This window comes from Mustela erminea, chromosome 17 (genome assembly GCF_009829155.1).
Source record: "Mustela erminea isolate mMusErm1 chromosome 17, mMusErm1.Pri, whole genome shotgun sequence".
NCBI lineage: Eukaryota > Metazoa > Chordata > Mammalia > Carnivora > Mustelidae > Mustela > Mustela erminea.
This window is the reverse complement of record NC_045630.1, coordinates 58,948,912-58,975,801: the sequence shown is the minus strand read 5'-3', so window position 1 is coordinate 58,975,801 and position 26,890 is coordinate 58,948,912. Positions and strand designations below refer to the sequence as shown.

Here is a 26,890-nt window from a genome sequence, read left to right as displayed (position 1 = left end):
AATTAAGAAAACAATCCCATTTACAATTATACCCAAAACAATAAACTATCTAGGAATAAACTTAACCGAAGAGGTGAAAGACCTGTACTCTGAAAACTATAAAACACTGATGAAAGAAATTCAATATGACATAAAGAAATGGAAAGACATTCTATGCTCATGGGTTGGAAGAACAAATATTGTTAAAAATGTCTACACTACTCAAAGCAATCTACAGATTTAATGCAATCTCTATCAAAATATAAACAGCATCTTTCACAGAATTAGAATAAACAATATTAAAATTTGTATGGAACCATAAAAGACCTCAAACAGCCAAAGCAATCTTGGAAAAGAAAAACAAGACCTAAATATAAGACCTAAAACCACAATACTCTTTGAGGAGAGCACAGGCAATAATGTCTCTTGACCCTGGCCATAGCAACATTTTTCTAGATATGTCTCCCAAAACGAAAGCAAAAACAAACTACTGGGACTATATTAAAGTAAGTTTCCGCATATCGAATCAACAAGACTAAAGGGCAAACTACGGAATGAGTGCAAAGGATATATCTCATAGAAGGTTAATATCTAAAATACATAAAGGGGGCACCTGGGTGGCTCAGTGGGTTAAAGCCTCTGCCTTCAGCTCAAGTCATGATCTCAGGTTCCTGGGATCGAGCCCCGCATCGGGCTCTCTCCTTGGCAGGAAGCCTGCTTCCCCCTCTCTCTCTCTGCCTACTTGTGATCTCTCTCTCTGTGTCAAATAAATAAATAAAATCTTTAAAAATAAATAAATAAATAAAATACATAAAGAACTTACAAAACTCAACAACACACGAATTCAAAGAGATAAATGCACCCCAAGTTTACTGCAGCATTATTTACAATAGCCAAACTATGGAAGCAGCCCAAATGCCCATCAATCGATGAATGGATAAAGAAGATGTAGTGTACACACACACACACACACACACACACACACACACCCCACGGGAGTATTATTCAGCCATAAGAAAGAATGCAATCTTGTCATTTGCAACAACATGGATGGCGCTGGAGAATGCCGGGTTCAATGAAGTTAGTCAGTCAGAGAAAGACAAATACCCTATGATCTCACTCATGTGTCTTTGTATTTTGGGGGGTAAATACCCAGTAGTCTGATTACCAGAATATAAGGTAGATCTATTTTTAACATTTTGAATACACTTATCGTGAGGAAAAATAAAATAAATTCTGAAAAAGTAAAATATACTAAAAATATCTTTGACTCAGTCTTTATTAATTTCTAGGTCTATGGCAATGTACATACATCATGCTGACTTTGGGATGCATCCTTAACTAAGTGGGAAAACTTCATAATTGGCATGTATAACATAAATTTAGAAATGTCTATTTAGGGGTGACTGGGTGGCTCAGTCGGTTATGACTGTGGCTCGGTCAGGATCTCAGGATCCTGGGATGAAGCCCCGCATCGGGCGGGCTCTCTGCTCAGCGGGGAGCCTGCTTCTCCCTCCCTCTCCCTGCTGCTCTGCCTACTGGTGATATCTCTCTCTCTCTCTCTCTCTGTCAAATAAATAAATAAATAAATCTTTTTAAAAAAAATGTCTGTTTACTTTAAAAAATAAAAACCAAACTGTTCCTTTCAATTCATAAACCTATTTGCCATTTTTCAGGAACTAAAAGTAATTTGTCTATATGAATTAGTATTTTGAAAGAAAAAAACTGTCCTGCTTAATATGTATTTTTCAATTCTAACTTTGTGCTGTGTTGGGAGAATCTTTCTCAACTAGTATGAATTAATGAGGCATTAGAGGACTGAACAAACAAACACTTCACAACTTAATTGTAACAAAAATGATGGCTTATCACCCAGAAATAAAGATGCTAGTTAGGACTTACCACCTTAATTCTACAGAAGCAGTATTTAAAAAGGAAAACAAGAGGCAAAGTACCGTGGGCAGGTTGTGCTGAGAAGCCACACTGTAATCTTCCATACCGTGAGCTGGGGCTGTGTGAACCAAGCCTGTTCCTTTGGTCATGGTCACATGATTTGCAGGTAAAAGAGGAGAGTCTTTATCGGGAATTAAAGGATGAGCACAAGTACCAGTTTCCAAATCTACACCTGTGGGGAAAGAAAACCATAATTAAGACTTACTTTACATGACAACCCGCTCCCTCTTCAACAGGAGCAACAGAACAGGAAGTGAAAGGTGCAGGATCTGGAAGGAGTCGGGGCTCAACCCTCCAGGTCCCCTTTTACTTGTACTGGGACCTTTCGGAATCTGTAATACGTGGATAATTACAATTCCTCCCTCAGAGGCTTGCCATGGAGATAAATGGAGGTAAAACATTTTACGTATGTTGGGCCCTTAGCACAATACCTGCCACACAGTAAATGATTTAAAATATTAGCAACTGTTGTAACAGATAACTCCGATGGGCCCAAGAAGATTTCTCTAATTTCTCTAAATTATATATGGCTTTTGGAACATAAGGACAAAGAAGTGTAGATCAAGAGATCAATGACCAGTAGGTTCTAACACTATCTCTGTGGGACCTCTTTGTTGTTGTTTTTCATGTTACCCTAAAAGGTAAGAGATAATAAATAATACCTAACTCACTAGGTACCTGGGGTACACTGGACTCAACATAAATTCTTACTTCATCTTCATAATACCACAAAACACCTAAGATTATATGCATTTACAAATCAGAAAACAAGAAAATGTAGGCAATTTGCCTGAGGTTACATGGCTAATAAATGACTGAAATCAACTTCCAGGGCAAGTATGACTCGAATGTTCCATCTAACTCCAGCACCTCTAATCATGTATCATACCCATCATCAGTTTTTCTACACCATTATAATGTTTCCCACCTTTACTACTTCTTGACTTGGGTTCTATAAATTTCTGTCACATATTGTAAAAATAACATAAATAAATAAGTCTCCAAACTTCAAAAAGATTACCTGGCTCTACCTATACATTTACCAACATGTACTAAGTAAGTGTGTTATCATATCTACTCTTCTTCAATAATTAAAGAAATGCCAATGGCCCCTTTACTCCTAAGATCTTCCCCACAAATCATCCTTAATTTTCCCAAACTAAATAATATTAACTTAAAAAAAAATCTGTCCTCATAGAGGAATGCCTCCACTTTTATAATCCTCTTTTCAAGCTGTAGAGCAATAAAAAGTAACCCATTCAATATCACTAGAACAACAAAAATCTTGTAACTTTGACATTTCATAGATAACTCTGTTGCTGATTTCATTTTGGTTAAAATAGCACAGTGAATAAAAGGCTTGAGAAAAACTAACAATCCCTTTTAACTGATAACAGGGAACTCCCTTTTCTGAAAAAAATCACAAGCTCTTCTCGCTGGTTGACTTGGATGACTTGGCACTTTATTTCTTCTATTTCAAATACCTGAGTTACTAGGAAAAAACTTGAATACGTCAGGATGCATTTTTTCCAAGATAATTCATAATGCTATTAAAGAAGAAAACTGTCAACACTGATTTTTAGAGATATCTACTGTTTAGTTTTCACTGACTACTTTCTCTAAATTAGATTCATAAGTAAGGCCAGTCCCCATGACCCTATGTTGTACTTTTCATGGATTTTTAGTATGGAAATTAAAGGGTCAGGGTGAAGTAAATTTCATGTATTAACTGTCCTTTATCCCCATACTTAATGTATCTACCACTTAATACCTTCCCTCACCTCCCAACAAAGATCTCTTAATGATAGGGACGCCTGTATGGCTCAGTTGGTTTAGTGTCTGCCTTCAGCTCAGGTAATGATCCCAGGGTCCTAGGATTGAGTCCCACATCGGGCTCCTTGCTCAGCAGGGAGCCTGCTTCTCCCTCTGCCTGCTGCTCCCCTCTGCTTGTGCACTCTCTCTCTCCGATAAATGAATAAAAAAAATCTCAAAAAAAAAAAAAAGAACTCTGAGCAATCAATAAAAAATGATTTGTATCTTTCTAGAAAGACAAATCTATTCTACACAAATTATTCCACTTTAGCTGTTCAAAATTCCTACTGCTTAACAAGTAATAAGCTAACTGTCACCAATTTATTTTGCTACATATGAGAAGTGTATCTACTCCTCTGAAATGCAGTGGCTCAAAATGGCAACCTAATGATTCTCTGACAGTAATAATCTGAAACAATTACGCAATCCAGAAAGGTGATCTTAAAATTTTACCTGAGCACTCTCAAAAACCTTGTGAGAATGCCAATCAGCTTCTACATCAACATCTAACTTGTCAATGAAGTCTGTAACTTCTGCGCTTGAAAAAGGGGTAGGAGGGGGTTTGGAATAAAGAATATACCAGATCCTCTAACCTACTTATTGTACCAATAAGGATCAAATAGTATTAAATATCAAACATTTTGTAGCTTCTTTCCTGTTTTTGACATAAAACCCTTTTTATATTTGTTAAGATTACTTAACCTTCTAACTGGCTTGTATCTGAAATGATATATTTAGAGGGCTTCTCAATTTAGCTAGGCAATCCTTCCATTTTGGGGTGTGTCTACTTTTTCTACTCATGTGTTTTTTTAAAATATATTTATTTATATTAGAGAAAGAGAGAGAGCACACGCAGAAAGTGGAGAGGCAGAAGAGAGAATCTCAAGCAGACTCTGAGCTGAATCTGCAGCTTGACTCAGGGCTCGATCTCACACCCCTGAGATCCAGACACGAGCCAAAACCAAGAGCTGGACACTTAACCAACTGAGCCACCCAGGTGCCCTGTGATTTTTTTTTTTTTAAGTAAAAAACTCAAGAAATTCAAAGATGTATGATCCCTAAAGATCAAAGGTGATTTTAAATTTCCCTAGATTTTAATAATTACACTTCAAAACCAGTCAATACTTTAGAAGTCCCAAATTACAGACTAAGGATTCTTCTGATAGAAGTGTATCTTTAGAATAATTCTCAGAATTTACTAAGTTTCCTCATTAAAATCATATACCAGTGGGGCGCCTGGGTGGCTCACTGGGTTAACCCTCTGCCTTCGGCTCAGGTCATGATCTCAGGGTCCTGGAATCGAGTCCCGTATCGGGCTCTCTGCTCAGTGGAGAGCCTATTTTCCTTCCTCTCTCTCTGCCTGCCTCTCTGTCTACTTGTGATCTCTGTCTGTCAAATAAATAAATAAAATCTTTTTATAAATAAATAAATAAATAAAATCATATACCAAAAAATATATATTTATTTCCTTGTACTTTTTATTAAATCAGATAAAGGTTTTTAGTGATTTAATTTTTTTTTTTTTAAAGATTTTTTATTTATTTATTTGACAGAGAGAAATCACAAGTAGTCGGAGAGGCAGGCAGAGAGAGAGAGAGGGAAGCAGGCTCCCTGCTGAGCAGAGAGCCCGATACGGGACTCGATCCCAGGACCCTGAGATCATGACCCGAGCCGAAGGCAGCGGCTTAACCCACTGAGCCACCCAGGCGCCCTAGTGATTTAATTTTGAATAAAATTTTAAAAGGATATTTGTACATTCTATATTGTTCAAACGACATTTACCTAATTTTAATTGGGTATTTGCCAAAAATACTGTTGTGCTTCTGTCAGTGTTCATATTTTCTATATTCCTATCATGTTTAATATATATTTTCCTTGGGGCACCTGGGTGGCTCAGTGGGTTAACCGCTGCCTTCGGCTCAGGTCATGATCTCAGGGTCCTGGGATCGAGTCCCGCATTGGGCTCTCTGCTCAGCAGGGAGCCTGCTTCCCTATCTCTCTCTCTCTCTGGCTGCCTCTCCGTCTACTTGTGATTTCTCTCTGTCAAATTAATAAATAAAATCTTTAAAAATATATATATATATATTTTTTTTTTCCTTTACTATAATCAACGTAAAATATATTCTAGAAAGGTAGAGGCCATATATGTTTTGATTCACAATGCAAAATATTCAGCAAAGTAGTAAACTCAAATCAAATGGATATACTGATAATTGTGATGGTCAGAATATCTGTACACATTTACCTGAAAATGTTGAAATAACCTCAAATGTTGTTTCCAAAGCAGAAGCAACAGCTGTTACTTTATCTGCAGCAAGTATGTACAGATCTCCAGATTTGGAACATTTCACAACAGCATACCTAAAATAAAATTTTACGAGAAAATTACTAATAATGAAAAAAGAAAGGCCACAGATAATATTTTTAAATGTTTTACATCATTTTGGAAAAACAAATTGCATGATCAAAAAAGCACTACTTTCAAAAAACTTCATCTGTTACATTTGTTTCATTTTTCTTTTCTTTTCTTTTAAAGATTTTTATTTTGAAAGAGTGAGCAAGACAGCACAAGCCTGGATAGGGCGATGGTGGGAGACGAGGGAGAAACAGACTCCCCACTGAGCAGGGGAACCAATGTGGGGGTCGATCCTAGGACTCTGGGATTGTGACCTGAACTGAAGGCAGATGCTTATGTGACTAAGCCACCCAGTTGCCCCATATTTGTTTCGCTTTTCAAAAAAGCTGGAAATGATGTCTTCAATGGAATCATTTCTTTTTTTTTTAAAGATTTTATTTATTCATTTGACAGAGAGAAAGAGAGATCACAAGTAGGCAGAGAGGCAGGCAGAGAGAGAAGAGGAAGCAGGCTCCCCACTGAGCAGAGAGCCCGATGCGGGCTCAATCCCAGGACCCTGAGATCATGACCTGAGCCGAAGGCAGAGGCTTTAACCCACTGAGCCACCCAGGCACCCCTTCAATCAAATCATTTAAAGCTTAAAAAAATCTATGAACATCACAACTAAATTATAACTCACTAAATTTTAAGAGAACGAGGACATGAAATAAATCCAAAATAATGCTATGGTATGTGCTATGGTGAGTGCTGTGAAGTGTGTAAACCTGGCAATTCACAGACCTGTACCCCTGGGGATAAAAATATATTATATGTTGGGGCACCTGGGTGGCTCAGTGGGTTAAGCCTCTGCCTTCAGCTCAGGTCACGGTCTCAGGGTCCTGGATCGAGCCCCATATCGGGCTCTCTGCTCAGCAGGGAGCCTGCTTCCTCCTCTCCCTCTGCCTGCCTCTCTGTCTACTTTGTGATCTTTCTCTCTCTCTCAAATAAATAAATAAAATCTTTAAATATATATATATATATATATATAAAAATAATATGTTTATTTAAAAAAATTTTTTTTAATTTAAAAAAAAAGAATACAGTGATACACTTACTTTGCGTCTGGCGTATAACAAACAGCTTGATTGGCTGGAATTGTCCAAGGCTGAGTGGTCCAGATTAAAAAACTAACAGGAGATGAACCATCTGTGAAAATAAAATTGCAAATATGTTAGCAAATGTTACAATTCTGTAACTTTAGCAAACACAAGCAACAATAAATCTTACCTATGAGAGACACCAACTGGGGAGAAGGTTTCAGGAGAGGGAATTTTACATATATTGCACGACTGACATGCTCAGGATTATACTCAAGTTCAGCTTCAGCTAACGCAGTCCTAAGGTTTAAGAATATTAGACATAAATATTTGAGGGACTCACAAAAGTCTCCACTTTAACTACTAAAAACACATACATACCTTGATGAGGGAGACCAAAACACAGGTTTGTAAGATCGATAAATCAAGCCCTATAAAAAACAAATATATTATATGAAAGCTGGAATTTTATAACACATAATTTAACATATTCAAAGGAAAAAGAATACTTCATTACCTTCTCATACATTTGGTAGAAAAGTCTCAACTGTTTGGCCTCATATTTTCTATCAAATGTGTAGTAGCAATTATTCCAATCTGCCATTATTCCCCAACGAATAAATGCTGATCTCTGTTTCTTAATTGCTGCTTCAGCAAATGATCTAGCTAAAAAAAAAAAAAAAAAAAAATTAAGAGAGAAAAGTATTTGAAAACCAATAAATTCAAACTCTTAAACATGGTTTAGTATGTAGGTCTCTAAAGAGGTATTGTACACAGTGTGCATACCATAAAATGTATTTTTTTTAAGATTTTATTTATGTACTTGACAGACAGAGATCACAAGTAGGCAGAGAGAGAGAGGAAAGCAGGCTCCCTGCCAAGCAGAGAGCCCAATGCAGGGCTTGATCCCAGGACCCTGGGATCATGACCTGAGCTGAAGGCAGAGGCTTTAACCCACTGAGCCACCCAGGCGCCCCATAAAATGTATTTAATAGGAAAATTATTTTGAAAGTTAAAGGTGATCAGAAGATAACTAAAATTCTAAAATTAATTAGAATTTCAAAAATACTTTCCAGACTTTATATAACAACCTTATAATTAGAAAAAAATAAACTGGAAAAATTATTCTCATATTTCTTAATTTAAGATAAGAGAATGATTCTTATTTCATTACACACAGAAAAAGTAATCAGTACATCTAGCTTAAGCCAATACTAAGACATTCTACAGTGAAGTAAAAAATCTTCACAATAACATCTAAGTATATAATAGTTTTAGAACACAAAATTCCTCCATTACCCAATCTACTGAAGAATCAAGTAAGATTAATTTTAAAAATATATATATGTATTTTAGAATTGACTTTTCGTCTAGCACTCAAAATAGGACAACAAGTTCCAGCCAGGAAAGTAAGTAAAAACAAGGAACTGAAAAATGGACTTGGAAATATTCCCAAATCTATCCTTCAGTCTCTGAACATAAGTTCTCACAAAAAAAGTCAATTAAACAGGATCTGAATTTGCTATGATAAAACCTGGTTTCTAATAAATCCCATTATAGCCAAAAAAACAAAAACCAAAAAAACAACAGAAACTCTCTTTGATTTAGACATGGCTTTTCCAAGGAACCAGCATTTAAGAATAATCATTTCAAAAGAGAAACAGAGATTATTTACTATTTACCCTTCTCTCTAATTTCCACAGCTGAAAGATTCTGAGCTTTTCCTCCAAGTTCTGATAATACTTTTATTTCAATGGGTAAGCCATGACAATCCCAGCCCGGAACATAATGTATTTTGGAACCTCTCATCATATGGTACCGATTGGCTATATCCTTCAAAATCTGCAAAGATAAGACGATAATCATCATTCGTACATAAAGCATGTGACCTAGTTATATTCCTTTTAAAAAAACGTTTTATTTAAATTCAATTTAGTTAACATAGAGTGTGCTATTAGTTTCAGGGGTAGAATTGAGTGATTCATCAGTTGCCCAGAAGCCCAGTGCTCCTTACTCGTTACATCACGTGCTCTCCTTACTGCCCGTCGCCCAGTTACCCCCATCCCCCACCCCTCTCCCCTCCAGCAACCCTCAGCTTGTTTCTTATAATTAAGAGTCTCTTATGGTTTGCCTTATAGTCCTTTATATCATTGTAAAACACTAAGAAAGCCCAATTCTAAAAGGATTTCTATAAACAAAGTAGCTTATTAACTCAAGTTCTACATAAATACAAAAGTAACACATATTTGAAGTTTTAAAATGCCATTAACTCCAGAAAACAAATCAAATAAAAGATTTCAAAGTGAAAAACATTATGCCCAGAATTAAGAATTTGTTTGTGGGGGTGCCTGGGTGGCTCACTGGGTTAAAGCCTCTGCCTTCGGCTCAGGTCATGATCTCAGGGTCCTGGGATCGAGTCCCGCATCGGGCTCTCTGCTCAGCAGGGAGCCTGCTTCCTCCTCTCCCTCTCTCTGCCTGCCTCTCTGCCTACTTATAAAATAAATAAAATATTTAAAAAAAAAAAAAGAATTTGTTTGTGAGGTTGGAATATGCAGAAAAGCAGCCTATACTGCCTTTCTAAGAAACAATTTTAACCTCCTAAAAACCAGAGTAAAAATGTCAGTTATAAATTTGCTTTACTTATTAAAAACATTATTAACATGAATAACCTGAGTTATATACAGTTAAGAAATAGTATAAAATCAATGCAGAATTTATAATGTCCTTAAAGTATAGAATATCATAGTTAACTCTATCATTGACAAAATTGTTACTAAAACACTAGACCTCTTCACTAGGTATAGTTGTATAACTGATTTCCCTTCTTATTTTATTTCAGAGACCTGATTTATTTAATCAGGTCCCACTAAGGACATCCAGTGTGGGCTACCAATGTTAAGTTAAGCCCACCTGCTCTAATCCCGCCAGGCACCCCTTCAAGCAAAAGCTGAATGAAGAGCCTAGACTTTCACCTTTGCAAATTTGTCACAGGACACCCTCAGCCCTCCTCCCTGGCCAGGATGGTGTCCCAATAAATAAATAAATAAATAAATAAATAAATAAATAAAATCAAGTAGCAAGTGGGGACTACATCCCTGTGGGTGGCAATGAGACCCCATCTACAGTCTCAGTGAAGATCCCGTAGGCAGCCTGGACTTCCATCTCCACCCAGCAGCAATGAGGACCCCTGCCTGTTTCCCCTCGGGTGCTCAGAGGAGGCTTAGTGTAGAGTTGCAATGTTCAGCACTACCCAGTGGTAACAAGGCCACCTCCTCCCAAGGCCACCTCCTCCTCCCCTGGTATCAGAAGAGGCCATGCAGAGCAGTAACATGACACACTAGCACTTCTAGCTGGGGAGTAAGAGAGGAGATTTAGGGGGAAGGAGCTATCCCGCTGAGCAGTAAGAAGGAGCCTCCCCTACCCGCCTTAGTATTAGAAGAGGTGGAGTGAGAAATGTGGACTTCTGCCCCCACCTGGCAGTAGCCAGACAGTGACCCCCTTCTTCTGCTGGAGAGGTGTCAGTGAGTAAAAGCTGCTAAAACAGAATGCTTAAAGAAGATCCAGACTCCCAAACAATACAAAAATGTATTTTAAGGTTCCAATAAAAATTCACTCATCATACCCACGCTAAAGATTTGAATCTGAATGAAAAAAAGAAAGTCCGTAGATAGCAACACTGAGATGACAGAGATGTTAGAATAACCTGAAAAAGATTTTAAAGCAACTATGATAAAAGTGGTTAAGCAAGCACTGTGAACACACTTGAAAAATATGAAAAAATAAAGTCTCAAAGAATTTGTAGGAAGAGAAAAAGTAAATGGTATATTTTAAATAGAGGTATAACTGAAATATCAAATGTAAATTTTAGAAGTGAAAATAACTGTAAAAGTGAAGCAGTAACTGAGACAGAAATTCAGTGGATGGGCTCGCCTGCAGAATGGAGGGGACAGACAGAACCACTAAACTTCACGACTTAATGATAAGTACTATGTCTAAAAAGCAAAGACGAGAAAAGACAGGAAAAAACTGAAAATCAGGGAGTTGTGGGACTGTCACAAAAGATCTAACACTGGTGTCACTGCTACCCTGAAAGGGTAACGAAAAAGTAAGGGCCAAAAACTCTGCAAACTGGCTGGAGACATAAACCTACAAAAAGTCAAGAAGCTGAATGATGTCCAACATGAAATATCCAAAGAAATCCACACCAAGAGACATCATCATTCAACCTTTGAAAATGTAAATGTCTTAAAGACATCAGAGATTGGGGCAACTGGCTAACTCAGCCAGAAGAGCATGAGATTCTTGATCTTGGGAGCATGAGTTCTGGCCTCATACGTGGTGCAGAGATTACTTAAACAAAGCTTAAAAAAAAAAAAAAAGTCAGAGGAAAAAAAAATCCTACATGCAGCAAAAATATACTTGAAGGATAAAAGGAAACTCAAGACATTATCAGATGAAAGAAAGCAAAGATGATTTTTGACCAGCAGACCTACCCTAAGGAAAGGCCACAGGAAATTCTCTAAACAGAAAGAAAACAAGAAAGGAATGTGGAAATATCAAGAAGGAAGAACGAACATGGTAAACAGAGATACGGGGGTAAATACCACAAACTTTCTATTTACTCAAATCTTCAACTTGTGTTTCACAGCAGAAAAAATAACTATCAAACACTGTCTTACCAAAACAGAACTGTGTGTGAGGAAATACGTAAGACGAGTCATGAATGCAGGCGGGTGAAGGGACGGAAAGACAAATTCTAACCAACCCATGGGCCAATGAGGGATTCTCAAGAGAAATCTCAAAATACAATGAACTGAATACAAATGTAAACTAAATACAACATATCAAAACTTGTGGAACACAAGCTACAGAGTGCTAACAAAAATGTAAATAAATAAATAAATATATATATATATATATATATATATATAAACAGCAATAAAATGCATATGTTAGGAAAGACATAAAGTCTGCTCAAAAACATAAAATCTTACCTCAAGAAACTACAAAAAGAACAAGTGAACACAAAGCAAGCAGAAGCAAAGAAATAACAAAAAGCAGAATTTGATGAAATTAAAAACAGAAAAGAAAAGAGAAAATTCAATGAACCAGAGTCTGACCTTGGGCGTGACAGTGCAATGAACTACATGGTCACACTTCCCAGTAAAACTGAGGAAATAATAATTTTAAAACCCAACCTGTAAAACTCCTGGAAATGGCCCTAACAGTGTACAGCAGATGAAGAAACATGTACATGAGAAAAAATCTATAAAAATTTGGTAAGAAAAGTGAGAGTCTGTGGCATGTGAACCAAGATCACTCCCTCCCTCCAGCCTTCCGGCTCCGAGAGGCAGACAATCAACTCGGACTAGTGCTGCCAAGAACACAGGCTCCCTCTTGCTCCAGCTCCCAGCTCAGGGGCTGTCTTCCTCGGGAAAGACAAGCATTTATGTCCGTATTTATGACCCTGCCTTGGCCACCTGCTCCTGAAGCCCAGTTCCAGGCAAGTACAGTCAAGAGAGGTAAGGGACGCCCTGCCTCCACTCGGCTCCCACTCATGGAAGAGAAACTCTGCCTTGGCTTCAAGTCTGCTGGGAATACTGAGGCTCTGATCTCACTTGTCCAGATTCGTACATGGTGGTTCCACAACGAAAGGCAGGTCAAGATCACAGACTGACTCTCCTACAAGTGTTCAACTCTGAAAGTAGGGGGATCTCTCACAGAGAAGTATACAGTTGTCTGCACTCTCGGCTGCAGAACCCTGGCTGGGAGATCTTCTCTGACGGGAGGAATAGGCTGTAAAGCAAGTAACTCCTAATTCCTTCCCAGCAACAGAGCATAGAGAAATTCAGGCCTGACGGGTCTGTATAAAGCAGCGGACGCTATGGGAAAGGCAGTTGGAAGAAGGTTCACGGATCCAAGATGACACAGTCGGCTAGTTTGCAGGAGAAAACCAGGAGAGGCCGCTGGGAGGAGCCCTCCTAATCAGATGAGCGTCAAACACAGACACCAGGACCAAGCTCTCGGAAGGATCCCAAATTTGATGGATTAGACCACAGGACAGTTTATGCCCCAGAGTGTTGAGGAAAACAACAGAGAAAACAGGTGGTAATTTGCAGACAAAACTCCTGTTTTCCTCTGAAAATTTCCAACTGTTTTCTCTATTGCTTTTAATAAAAAGCCAGGAGGGAGAAGGGGATCCAAGAGGTAATTATTCAGATTTATTCCAATATATTAGCTAAAATGCCCAGTTTCCAACAACAACAACAAAACACCTACAAGACATGTAAGAAAATATTTCTCATCACCAGCATCCACTGCTGTACACATGCACGAGGCTCACCTCCGCAGCTACACAACCACATGCCAACGACCAAGGCTCCCACGGCTTGCTGTCCCCCAGGCCCGGATCCAACCCTAACTCCCACCCCTCACCTGCATAGCTGTGAGCGCCTGCAGCTACCCCAGGAGTCCCATAAATGCATGCTGACAGCCAAGGCCACCAAAATTGCTTATAGGTCTGGATCTGCCCGATTCCTTTCACTGACCTGGGTGCTGTCAGCCCCAATTCCCGTGACCAACCTCTATCACCACGCATATGCATGTGGCTAGCCACAGCAGTTACAGTTCTAGACACCAACAGCCAAGGCCCCTGAACTGACTATTTGCCTAAAGATGGTCCTGGACACTGCTCCTGGCTCTGACTGTCACCACTGCCTATGTCTGCAGCTGACCCCTACCACCACATTGGGACCTGCAGCCAGCCCCCGAAACCAAGCATGAGCATATCATTGTCTTAGGCCACTGCTACCACCTGCCCTGATCTCTGGCCAATGGACCTGAAGCACAGTTGAGTTCCCCAACAGCCCGTACTCCCACAGCAAACCCTCCACAGATCTCCCCGATGATCATACTGCTGTTGATGTGGATCCAAACTCTCTAAGTAGACAAGATACTACACCGGCCCCATCACCCAGGATGGGCGCACACCTTCATACACTGCACCCTGTACCACAGCACACTCCAGCATATTCCCATGTCAAATATCTTTCCATAAACTTTGGAAGAGGTGATTGCTTCTTCAAATGCATAGTCATCTACATAAGGCTACACGAAACACAAAGAATCAAGGAAACACGACACTGTCAGAAGAACTAAAGCAAACTTCTAATGAAACGCACATAAACATACACAAAAAGGAAGATCCACAAAGTGCCTGACGAACAATTCAAAATAACTGTCCTAAAGATTCTCCAAGAGCAACAAGAGATCAGACATACACAATTTAACAGAATCAGAAAAATAACACAAGAGCAAAATGAAAAGTTCAATCCAGAGACAGAAAAGAATAAAGAACCAACAATATGTTTTGGAGCTGGAGAATACAGTGACTAAACTGATGAATTCAACGGAGAGTTTCAGCAGCCCACATGGCCCATCAGAAGAAAAAATCGGCGAAATCAAAGACAGATCATTTGAAATTATCCAGTTAAAGGTATAAAAGATACAAGAATGAAAAGGAATTAAAAAAGCAGTCAGAACTAATTTGAAACCATTAAAAAAAAATCTATGCTTTATGAGAATCTATTCTTTATGAGAATCTATGCTTTATGAGAAAGGGAAACAGAATCAGAAAGTTTATTTACAGAAACTGTAGGGGCTGCGCCTCAGTGCCTCCATCAGCTGAGCGGCTGTCTTCGGCTCCGGTTATGATCCCAGAGTTCTGGGATCGAGCCCCACGTTGGTGGGGAGCCTGCTTCTGCCTCTGACTCTGCTCCCCTGCTCCTGTTCTCTCTCTCCCTACCTCAAATAAATAAATAAAATCTTAAAAAAAAAGAAAAGAAAAAAGAAACTATAGCTGAGAACTTCCTAAAACTGGGGAGCTATTTGGATATTCAAGTTTACTCAGCTCATACATTCCCAAACAAATGCAACACAGAGATATTCTTAAAGACACACTATAATAAAACTGTCAAAAATCAAAGACAAAAAACCTTGAAAGCTGCAAGAGAAAAAAGCTTGTCAATTACAAGACCCCCCCCCCCCCACCCTCTGAGGCTATCAAATTTCTCCACAGAATCCTTGCAGGCCAGGATAGAATGACACATTCAAAATGAGGCAAATAAACTTCCAACCAAGAATACTTCACCTGGCAAAGCCCTCCTTGAGAAATGAAAGAGAGATAAAGACTTTCCTAAACAGACAAATGCTGAGGGAATTCATCATCACTAAACCTACAGAACAAGAAATTCCGAAAGGAGCTCTTCAAGCTGAAATGAATGGATGCGATTTACCACCAGGAAAATACACACAAAAAAAATTAAGGTAAGTATATAGTCAAATTGAAAATATCCCGGGGCGCCTGGGTGGCTCAAGTGGGTTAAGCCGCTGCCTTCGGCTCAGGTCATGATCTCAGGGTCCTGGGATCGAGTCCCGCATCGGGCTCTCTGCTCGGCGGGGAGCCTGCTTCCTCCTCTCTCTCTCTCTCTGCCTGCCTCTCTGCCTACTTGTGATCTCTCTCTGTCAAATAAATAAATAAAATCTTTAAAAAAAAAAAAAAAAAAAAAAGAAAATATCCCAATAGTATAATATGTTGGTGCATTTATGCCATACTCTAATATAAAGATCAAAGCACAGGGCCATGTGGGTGGCTCAGTCAGTTAAGCATCCAGCTCTTGATTTCCACTTGGGTCATGATCTCAGGGTCGTGGGATCAAGTTCTGCATCAGGCTCAGCCCTGAGTGTGCAGCTTGCCTAGGATTCTCTCTCTCCCTCTCCTTCTGCCCCTCCCCACACCTCCCTACACCCCTCCTCCAAAACACGTTCTTTCTCCCTCTTAAAAAAAAAAAAAAAAAAAAAAAAAGCCCAAAGGACTTCGGTATTAAAAGAGTATTAAAGATATCATTAAAAGAGTATTAAAGATACTATTAAAGATAACTATAGCTACAATAACTTGTTAGTATATCACAATATACAAAGATACAAACATAAAACAAAATGTGTTAGAAGTAGTAAAAGGGTAGAATTTTTGTATGTGAGTAAAGTTAAGCTGTTGTTGGCTTAGAAGACTGTTTTATATATATATATATATATTTTTTAAGATTTTTATTTATTTATTTGACAGATCACAAGTAGGCAGAGAGGCAGGCAGAGAGAGAGAGGAGGAAGCAGGCTCCCCGCTGAGCAGAGAGCCCGATTTGGGTCTTGATCCCAGGACCCTGGGATCATGACCTGAGCCGAACGAAGGCAGAGACTTTAACCCACTGAGCCACCCAGGTGCCCCAGAAGACTGTTCTATTTTATGTAAGCCTCAAGGTAATTATGAGGGAAACAAAGGCAAGAGAAATGATGCCTGAATTAAATCTCCTGGGGCACGTGGGTGGCTCAGTCCTTAAACATCTGACTTTGGCTCAGGTCATGATCTCAGGATCCTGAGATCAAGACCTTCATCTGGCTCTGCGCTCAGTGGGGAATCTCTCTCTCTCCCTCTCCCTCTGCCCCTCCCTTGAGTCCCCTGACTCATGTTTTTCTCTTATAAATAAAAACTTGACATCAATCAACAAATCTCCTTACAGCTTACAGCCCACTAATATGTGAATCATCCTTCCTCAGGAAACTCATGGCTGCCTTAGTGCCCTAATCTCTATGTTGTATTAAAGACTAAAAGTAACCTTAAGAGCAGCTAGACCTTCAAGGTCTGAAAGCCCTTCCAATATTCCAAGCAAGCCCTTCCTTGCTTCCAAATTCCTTACAGACTTACACTTATCCCTAACCCTTACTAATTAAAAAGTATATAATCAGTTACTCCTCACAACCCCAGGGAAGCTCTTTCTGCCCATTAGTTCTGTCCCCGTGCTATAAAAAAGTCACCTTTTTGAACAAAAAATGTCTCAAGAATTTTTTCTTAGTCATTCTCTTATGAACCCCAAAAGTTCCAAATTTTTTCAGTAATCACAAAGGAGAAAACTTCACTAAATGTATAAAAGATATAGAGAAGGTAGTCAAGGAATACCACTGTGAAAAAAATCATCAGTTCGCAAAGGCAGACAGAAAGAAAGGAACACACAGAAAACAGCAAGTTGGCATTAATAAGTCTTGCCCAATAACTACCGTAAATGTAAATGGATCACATCACCAATCAATAGAAGCTGAATGGCTGAAAACACAAGACCCAACTGCGCTGCCTCTAAGAGACTCACGTAAGATTTAAGGACAGGGAGGGATCAGGTGGAAGGGTGGAAAAAGAGATCCACACAGATGGAAACCCAAAGAGAAAGACATAGCTGTAGTTATCTTAGACCAAACAGATTCTGAGTCAAAAATTCTAACAGGAGACATAGTCATCATAATGATAAAGGGGTCAATTCCTCAGGAGGAGGATATAAGAGGATGTAACAGTCTTAGAAATATATGCATCCAACATCAAGAGCACCTGAATATATTAAATAACTACTAATAGATCTGAAGAGAAAAACACACAAGAAGACAGACAAGTATTAGTGGAGGACTTCAATAGCCCATTTCCAACAATGAAAGGTCAGTCATACAGACAGAAAATCAGTAAGGACACAATGGACTTGAACTATACTTTAGACCAAATGGACCTAACAGGCATATACAGAATACTTCATTCTACAGGAGCAGAACACTCATGCTTCTCAAGTGCACAGGGGCCACCCACCACCCAGGATGGAGCATATATTAGGCTACAAAACAAGCCTTAACAATGTGGAAAGATTAGGAACACAAAATTATCTTTTCATACCACGTGGTTTAAAAAAAAAACAAGAAAATAGGAAGAAAACTGGAAAATTCACAAATATGTGGAAAATAACACATTTCTGAAAAAAACAATGGGTCAAATAAGAGATAAAAAAAAATATATCGAAACAAACAAATATGGAAACACAATATACCAAGACCTTAGTGGATGTAACAAAAGCAGTTCTGGGAGGGAAGTTTATAGCAATAAACACCTGCATTAAAAAGCAAGAAAGATCCCAGACTAACTAATGTTACACCTCAAGAACTAGAAAAGAACAAACTAAAACCAAAGTTGGCAGAGAGAAGTAAGTTAACAAACATTAGAACAGAAATAAATGAAATAGAGAATAGGAAAACAACAAAACTGTGGATTTTTTTGAAAATATAAAATTGACAAACTTTTAGCTAGACTTACAAGAAGAGAAAGAACTCAAATAAATAAAATTAGACACCAAAGAGGAGGTATTACAACCCATATATGAAAAATACAAAGAACCATAAGAGACTACTATGAAAAATTATGTGCCAAGAAAGGGGATAACCCGTGTAGGCGGGCCTCCCAGGACTGAATCATGAAAAAAATGGAAAATCTGAATAGATCAGTAACAAGTAAGGAGATGGAATCCCAACAAAGAAAAGTCCAAGACCATATGGCTTCAGTCATTCCACCAAACATTTATAAAAGAATGAGTGACAACCCTTTTCAAACTCATCCAAAAAACTGAGGAGGTGAGAATACTCCCAAACTCATTCTATCAGGCCAGCATTATCTTGGTACCAAGGTCTGATGAGGACATGACAAGGAAACTATAGTCCAAAATCCCTAATGAATAAAGATTAAAAGTTCTCAACAAAATGCTATCAAACCAAATTCAACAGTACCTTAAAAGGAAGCCACATCATAAGCAAATGGGATTTATCCCTGGTATTCAAGAACGGATCAACATACACAAAAACATTGAAACACTAAGTTAATGGAAGATAAGATAGAAATCATATCATCATCTCAAGAGAAGCAGAAAAAGCATCTGACAAAATGCAACATCCTTCCGTGATAAAAGTGCTCAAGAAAGTGGGTATAAAACCAATGTACCTCAACATAGTAAAGACTATGTATGATACGCCCACAGACACCATCATACTCAGTAGTGAAAAGTTGTAAGCTTTTCCTCTAAGATCATGAAGAATACAAGGGTGACCACTCTCACCACTCCTATTCAACATAGTACTGGAGGTCCTGTGAGAGCAAATAGGCAAAAAAAAGAAATAAAAGGCATCCAAGTTAAAAGAAGCAGTAAAATTATGTTTACAGATGTTAACTGTGGTATTCATTTAGCGATACATACATATATCAAATCATCACGTTATACCTTAAACTAATACAATGTTATACATCACTTATGTCCCAACAAAAGGGGAGGGGGCTAAAATTAGTTCACTCAAAAAATCGCATACTGGTGCTATTTATTATCTACCCCACATAACTGATGGTACCTGCTAGTACTCTCAAAACTCAGCTTAAAGATCACTTTCTCGGGGAGACCTTCTTTGATACTGAAGTCAAAAAGTTACTCTAAAATTTACCTAGAAAAGCAAAGAAACCGACATTGCTAAAGCAATTTTGAAAATAAAATGGGAAGAATGAGACTACCCAACTTCAAGACTTATTCTGTAGTTACAGTCACCAAAACTGTGGTATTAGCAGGGCAGACACATAGATCAATGGAACAGAACAGAGAATCCAGAAGCAGAGCCACACATATCTGCCCAAATGATTTTTGACAGTAGTACAAAAGCAACTCATTAGGGAAAGCCTTTTCAACAAATGGTGCCAGACATCCACAGGGAAAAAAATAACCCTCAGTGTAAGTCTCATACCTTACGTAAAAGTGAACTCAAAATGTATCATGGATTTAAATATAAAATTTAAGTTTTAGAAAAAAATATAGGAGAAAATCTTTGGGTTTGAAGGCTTGGCAGAGTTCTTAGATATTACACTACAAGCATGATTCATAAAAAGAAACTCTGATAAATGGAACTTCATCAAAATTAAGAACTTTTAGGGGTCCCTGGGTGGCTCAGTCGCTGGGTGTCTGCCTTTGGCTCAGGTCATGGTCCCAGGGTCCTGGGCTCCAGCAGCACATCGGGCTCCCTGCTCCACGGAAACCTGCTTCTCCCTCCCACTCCCCCTGCTTGTGTTCCTTTTTTTGCTGTCTCTCTCTCTCTGTCAAATACATAAATAAATAAAATCTTTTTTTAAAAAAAGATTTAAAAAATTTTTAGAGGCACATGGCTGGCTCAGTCAGAAAAGCATGTGACTTGATTTTGGGGTCATGAGTTTGAGCCCCATGCTGGGGGCAGAGATTATTTAAAAAAAAAAAAAAAAAAGTTAAGGACTTTTACTCTTCAACAAACCCTGTTAAGAGGATGAATGAAAGACCACAGACCAGAAGAAATCGTTGCAAATCACGTATCTGACAAAGGTTTCAGACCTAGCTACATACATAAAGAACCCTCAAAACACAACAGTAAAAAAACCCAAACAATCCAAGCAGAAAATGGACAAGGTCAAGAAGCCAGCAGACTGAGCCCAGTGAGGGCTGCTTTCTAGGTTCACATACCACCACAGCTTCTCGCTATAACCTCATAGGGCATAAGGGAGACGAGGAAGCTCTCTGGGTCTCTTTGTAATGGCACTAATCTCACCAATAAGGCCTGGGCCCTCATGACTTAATCACCTCCCAAAGGCCCCCAACTCCAAGTACCATCACATTAGAGATTATTAGGCTTAAACATATAAATAAACATATAAATTTAAGGGTAGGGAAGAATAAATACTCCGTCTACAGCAACTACCTAACATTTATATATTTTACTTGTCTTATCAGGTCTTTCCTGATGAGAGCATAAGCTCTATAAAGACAAGACTCATCTATCTCTGTTTTGTTCCCTGCAATTCCCAGAGTCTAGAAAAATGCCTGGCACATAGTAGGTGCTCACTATTTACTAAAATATTTAACTAGAGTAAAATAACAATAAGCTCAAAGCAAATACCAGAGATGTTATTTTTTACACAGCACTAAAACTACGCATTGGTGCTTTCTATTATGACATTCTAATTTTACAGCGCCTGGGTGGCTCAGTTGGTTGAGTGTCTGACTCCTTCTCAGCTCAGGTCTTGATCTCAGGGTTGGGAGTTCAAGCCCCCTGTTAGGCTCCAAGCTGGTGAAGAACCTACTTAAACACATTAAGTTTTAACCATCAATGCAAATTTACATAATTGTCATAAAATTAGAATACACTCTTTTGCAAAGTGTACTTAAATAGATTCTTCCCTCAAGTCATAAAACAAATTACAATTACCTTATTTAAAGCATGTCCAACATGTGGGTCACCATTTGCATAAGGAGGTCCATCATGAAGACAAAATTCTGTTTTGGCTTTTCTTTCTCTTTGCCATGAATAAAGTTCTGAAAATCCACATTTCTGTTTAAAAAGAACCAAACATCAACCAAATTCATACTCCCTGAATCTTACCATAAGTAACAGCCAGCATTTGCTTATTTCTTATCCCATACCATTGTATTCAACTCTAAAACCCAATGGTGAGGAACTAAATGCACATCTGAGACCTCATTTTTTAAAACTTTTTAGTAGTTTCTCCATAGGCTTCAGATTGAAACCTAAGCTCTTTATAAGGTAAACAGGGCCCAACAAAGGTTACTACCACCCATTTCTGGCCAGTCTCTGCGCACATCCCACCCTTCACTCCTCAGTCCAGCCAGGCTGAAGGACCTGCAGACCACACTCCAAACCCCCCCAACCCCCCCCAGGCCCCCCACCACGCAGACACTCTATTCTTGCTCTCCTTTGGCCTCAACACTTGCTCCCTTCCAAATCCCAACAATACTCACTGAAGCCCTACTCCCCTTCTCACACCTACTGCGCACCCCTGGCCCAGTCACTTTACCCTTATGGGCTTGTTCCCTTATTTGAAAAAAAAATGGTAGTAATAGACAATTCACGGAGCTGGTGTGAAAATTACACCAGATAATATTGAAATTGTTACAGTTCCTAGCATATCCATGCTACTGAACAAAACACTTTTAAAAAGCAGATGGCCAGGGACGCCTGGGTGGCTCAGTCGGGTAAGCCACTGCCTTCGGCTCAGGTCATGATCCCAGCCTCCCGGGATCGAGTCCACATAGGGATCTTTCCTTGCTCGGCAGGGAGCCTGCTTCTCTCTCTCCGCCTGCCACTGCCTGCCTGTGCGTGCGCGCGCGCTGACAAATTAATTAATTAATTAATTAATTAAATCTTAAAAAAAAAAAAAAAGTAGCTGGCCAAAACAGGTTTATATAAAACAGAGTCTAGAACTCTGCTAACTGCCCTAAGAAGATTTAGGCTAAGCTAACGTACTTCACCAACGTATGCTGACTACCGGAGATCCTAAAGACTCGGGAACTACAGAAGCCAACGAGAGAATCTGCCTGAGAAAGTTGAGTCGAGGACCGCAGACAGATGCAGATTTCAGGAGGGCGGCTGGGAGGCAGTGAATGAAGTACAGCTACTCTACTCTGCAAACAAGCCCGAATTCCAACGAGGCGCCTACTGACACCCCAGGAGTAAGCTTCGGCTGTCCCACATCACCGAATTTGTATTTATATCTGTCCATGTTAATTTGCTTTTCACACGCCCCTGGGAAAGTGTCCAAATTCAACTTTTGGGGGCCTAAAAAAAAAAAATGGGACTTATAGACAGTGCTGTGCTCCTAGGTGAGCATCCTCTTCAGGACGCGGCTCTGGAACCCTGAGGGAGTCACCCTGAGGTTTCCGAGCAAGAAACCCTGGGCGGAGCAGGAAGATTTCCACTGGCCCCGGCCAAGACGCCCTCGCCCAAAGGGGCCCAGGGCCGGCCGCCAGGTCCCACCCGCCGCGGGTGTGGTCGCCCGCAGCGGCGGCCGGCGAGGGCCCGTCTTCCCACCGCCCCCACCCCCCCGGCCAGGTCGGGCCTCCCTGCCCACCTGCTGGATCTCCAGCTCCGTGTCGGGCTGCTGTTGGCCCAGCAGCTTCATGGGGAAGCTGGTCTGCGGCAGCAGCACCGTGTCCCGGTATCTGCCATTATTCGAGCTCTGCAGCTGGTTACTGGCCCCGGTGACGGACCGCACCGAAAGCCTCCCCGTCGTCCCTCGCCACCCCGGGCGACAACGAAGGCGGGGCGGCACCCATAAATTCCGGGCCGCGGCCAGAGCCGCGGCTCCCGGCCCGCGCGGGTGCAGCCCCCAACGCATGGCGGGCCAACCCCGGCCTCCCCGTGAGCGCCAGATCCTCCGCGGGAGGTTCCCGCCGGGGATAAGGAAAACCGGGACCCCTGAGAACCTCCACGAGTTCTGCCGAGTGCGCACGCGCCTGGCGCACGGAAGGGGCGGGAAGCAGGCCCTTCCCAGAGACCGCAAGAAGGCAGCCATCCCGGGTCTTGGAAGCAACCGGGGCGGGGCTGAGCTGACTCTAAGGGGCGGGGCAAGGTGTGGCTGGCCGGCCGGGGCTCAGATTTCAATCACAGAGCCCTGACTTTGTTTTTTTAATGTATTCAGTACATCCAGTATATATAATATATAGCAAATATTTAAGAATTTTTATTATAGCTAAGATATTATCACTTCAACCTGTAATTAATATAAAATTATTTAAAAGATTACATTCTTGGGGCGCCTGGGTGGCTCAGTGGGTTAAAGCCTCTGCCTTCGGCTCATGATCCCAGTGTCCTGGGATGCAGCCCCGCATCGGGCTCTCTGCTCAGCAGGGAGTCTGCTTCCTCCTCTCTGCCTGCCTCTCTGCCTACTTGTAATCTCTGCCTGTCAAATAAATAAATAAAAAATCTTTAAAAAGATTACATTCTTTGTTTCACTGTGCATTTTACACACATAGCATCTCGATTTGGGTTAGTAATTTGCCACTCGCTCAACAACCACACCGGAATAATGGCTATCTCAAGGGGTAACATCTCTTTAGCTGAGTGCAAAGTTCAGTTCCAATATTGTAAACCAACCTAATTATGTAATTTTCAGATTCCCTATATCGCACTCCGTATGTCCACTTAGGTCCCACTCCTACAGAATTGTATATAGGTGTAAGACTTGAGATCTGGTTTCTGACTTCTATCTACCCGCCTCATATCCCATTTTTTGGAAGTTTGTGTTAGGCCACTTTTACATAAAAAGTGAAAATAGCATTAAGCATTTGTCTTGCAACAAGACTACATAGAGGCAGCAGGCATCCCAAGTCACCAGAGTGGCCCCACCAAGCTCCTGTTCTGGGAATTACTCTCAGCATCTCAGCATCAGCTGCTAGCCCTTGGAACTGTGTCTGCGAGCATCTGTGCTCTATCTCGATTTATTCTGGGCATTTGTCAGCAAGATGTGTCCTAAGGAATCAGGAAAGCTTAAGAAAGGTTATTTTGGGGCATCTGGGAGTGCTAAAAAATTTTCCATTTAAATTAATGATAATTGCTTCTTTGCTTTATTCCATTCAGGCTTATGAAAGATTTCATAGGAACACTACTTTCAGCGAGCGGGGCGAAATCTGTATTTGGTTGGCCAGGTCACTGCAGTTCACAATTGTTACCTTTTCATTGTAAAGTGTGTACCTCTCTCCTCCTATTCATAAAACACAACATCTAGAAGACTTGGCTTGCATAAATTAAAAAATGGACCAATTTTCACAAAAATAAAAAGAAAATTTTATATGGAAAAACATACCAAAAAGTAAGAAGGCAAGTGGCAAATAGTAAGCATTCAGTGTCAGCTTCTTCCCAGCTCCTTAGCTTATTTAATCATTAAATCTCATAAAGGGAAGACATAAATGCCAAAACAAGCCTCTGTGGTGAGGGAGGTGTTATAGTTATTGCCATTTTACAGATCAGGAAACTGAGGCACATAGTGATAAGTAACTTACCCAAGGTCACACAACTAAGAAGTGGCAGGGCTGGGATTCCAGGCAGTTGGCTTCCAGTACCCATACGGATGATCATCATAATATATTGCCTCTCCTACACTATGATGTGGGAGAGGACATTTGCAAACACATTTTAAAAATTAATATCCAGGGGTGTCTGGGTGGTTCAACTGGTTAAGCGTTCAACTCTTGATCTCAGCCCAGTTTTGATCCAAGGTCATGAGTTCAAGCCCTGCGATGGGCTCCACCCTGGGCATGGAGCCTATTAAAAAAATTCATATCCAAAATGTATAAGGAGTTGCTACAAATCAGGAAAAGAAATATAAACAACCTAATAGAAAAAAACTCATAGGATAGGAATAGGCAATTCATAGAAAAATGGAAAAAGCCAATATACGTACTCAAATATACTCAAACAAAGATACTCAACTTTAGGAGTCATCAAGGACAGGCAGTTAAAAGCAAGATACCATTTCCATCCAACAGATGAAGGCAAAAATCAAAAGGTTTGGTAACAAGGACTGGGAGGGTGTATGAAAGTGGCCTCTCTCACAATGTTGGTAGTAGTGTATAATTTGTACTGCCTTTTTGAATGGCAGTTTGGCAATATCTGTAACCATTTCAAAGGTATTTCACTTTGGACCTGAACTTCTGCATCTGGGAATGTATCCTATGAACTTTAGTCTCAAGGAGCACAATAAGGAGTGCCTAGAGGAGCTCTTCTAACCAGCCCCTACATAACACATTGATGAATTCAACTGTGCTCTCTGTCTCCCTATAAATTCTGTCCTGAGGGTACACTCCGCCCTCAGCGCAGAAGGCTACTCTCTATGCACCTGCACAATTTTCTCCTGTTGATCTTATGGTCAGTTACGTCTATCCTTAGTCCTATTCAAGCCAGTTGTACTTGTTATGTAATTACTTAATTTAATGATAAAAACAAATGTATGCTTAAAATGATAAATGTTGTGTTATGTATTTTTAAAATATTTTATTTATTTGACTGATAGAGATCACAAGTAGGCAGAGAGGCAGGCATAGAGAGGAGGAAGCCAACTCCTTGCCGAGCAGAGAGCTGGATGTGGGGCTTGATCCCAGGACCCCCGAGATCATGACCTGAGCTGAAGGCAGAGGCTTTAACCCAATGAGCCACCCAGGCACCCCTGTTATATACACTTTTACCGCAATAAATGGTCTGTCTTAAGTCTCAGAGTTATTATGAAAATCAAATGCCATTGTATAGGTAAAAGCCTTCCCAAGAATCCCACTTTATGGTAGCCATTTGTTGATATTGCTCTCTGATGAGTTTTCGCTTAGTGGAAATTAATTGTTTGTTTCTAGCTATAAAAGTGTGAGAGGGGCGCCTGGGTGGCTCAGTGGATTAAGCCACTGCCTTGGGCTCAGGTCATGGTCTCAGGGTCCTGGGATCCAGCTGAGCGAGCCCCGCATCTGCCTCAGCATCCTTGCTGAGCGGGGAGCCTGCTTCCCCCTCTCTCTCTGCCTGACTCTCTGCCTACTTGTGATCTCTCTGTCAAATAAATGGATAAAATTTAAAAAAAAAAGTGTGGGAGTTATAGAAGAGCATGCAGAATCAAAAATGGTTCACTAACTACTCTCTTCTCAAACCAATGTTTTTTTTTTTTCTTCTTCTAATGCAAGGTAATTGCTTTTATGAAAACTAAGGGGAGTTCCCTGAAGAGTCCAGTAAAGTCTCCAAAACAACAAACTGCTGTTGAGTTAGGTGAAGCTAAAATAAGTGTACAGTAGTGGGGAAAATACCATAAAAAATTAAACGTATTCTGCAGCTGGAATGTGGCTAAGTGTCTAAACCAGAAAACGAAATGGTGCATTATGGCTCCACAGTATCAGGAGAGATAAAACGAAATTCCAGTCCTAGGACACATGCTCTAAGGAAGGACCTGGCAGACAGTATTGTTTGCATTTTTCATTTTGTTTAAGCAATGAGAGTGTGATCATGGGCTACTTATCTAACTTAA

The 26,890-nt window shown here is 40.1% G+C and overlaps 1 protein-coding gene across 1 annotated transcript in view; it reads right to left on the bottom strand.

Annotated features, from left to right (window-relative positions):
- The window catches only part of IARS2 (isoleucyl-tRNA synthetase 2, mitochondrial), a 58,281-nt gene extending 35,051 nt beyond the window's left edge, over window positions 1-23,230 (bottom strand). The window contains exons 1-9 of the mRNA XM_032319167.1: window positions 22,964-23,230; window positions 21,304-21,426; window positions 8,859-9,018; window positions 7,694-7,842; window positions 7,558-7,607; window positions 7,367-7,476; window positions 7,195-7,285; window positions 5,990-6,105; window positions 1,935-2,104 (exon numbers count right to left, since the gene is read on the bottom strand). Coding sequence (XP_032175058.1) covers window positions 1,935-2,104; window positions 5,990-6,105; window positions 7,195-7,285; window positions 7,367-7,476; window positions 7,558-7,607; window positions 7,694-7,842; window positions 8,859-9,018; window positions 21,304-21,426; window positions 22,964-23,230 — 1,236 coding nt within the window. The remainder of the gene's footprint in view (window positions 1-1,934; window positions 2,105-5,989; window positions 6,106-7,194; window positions 7,286-7,366; window positions 7,477-7,557; window positions 7,608-7,693; window positions 7,843-8,858; window positions 9,019-21,303; window positions 21,427-22,963) is intronic.
- Window positions 23,231-26,890: the final 3,660 nt, after the last annotated feature.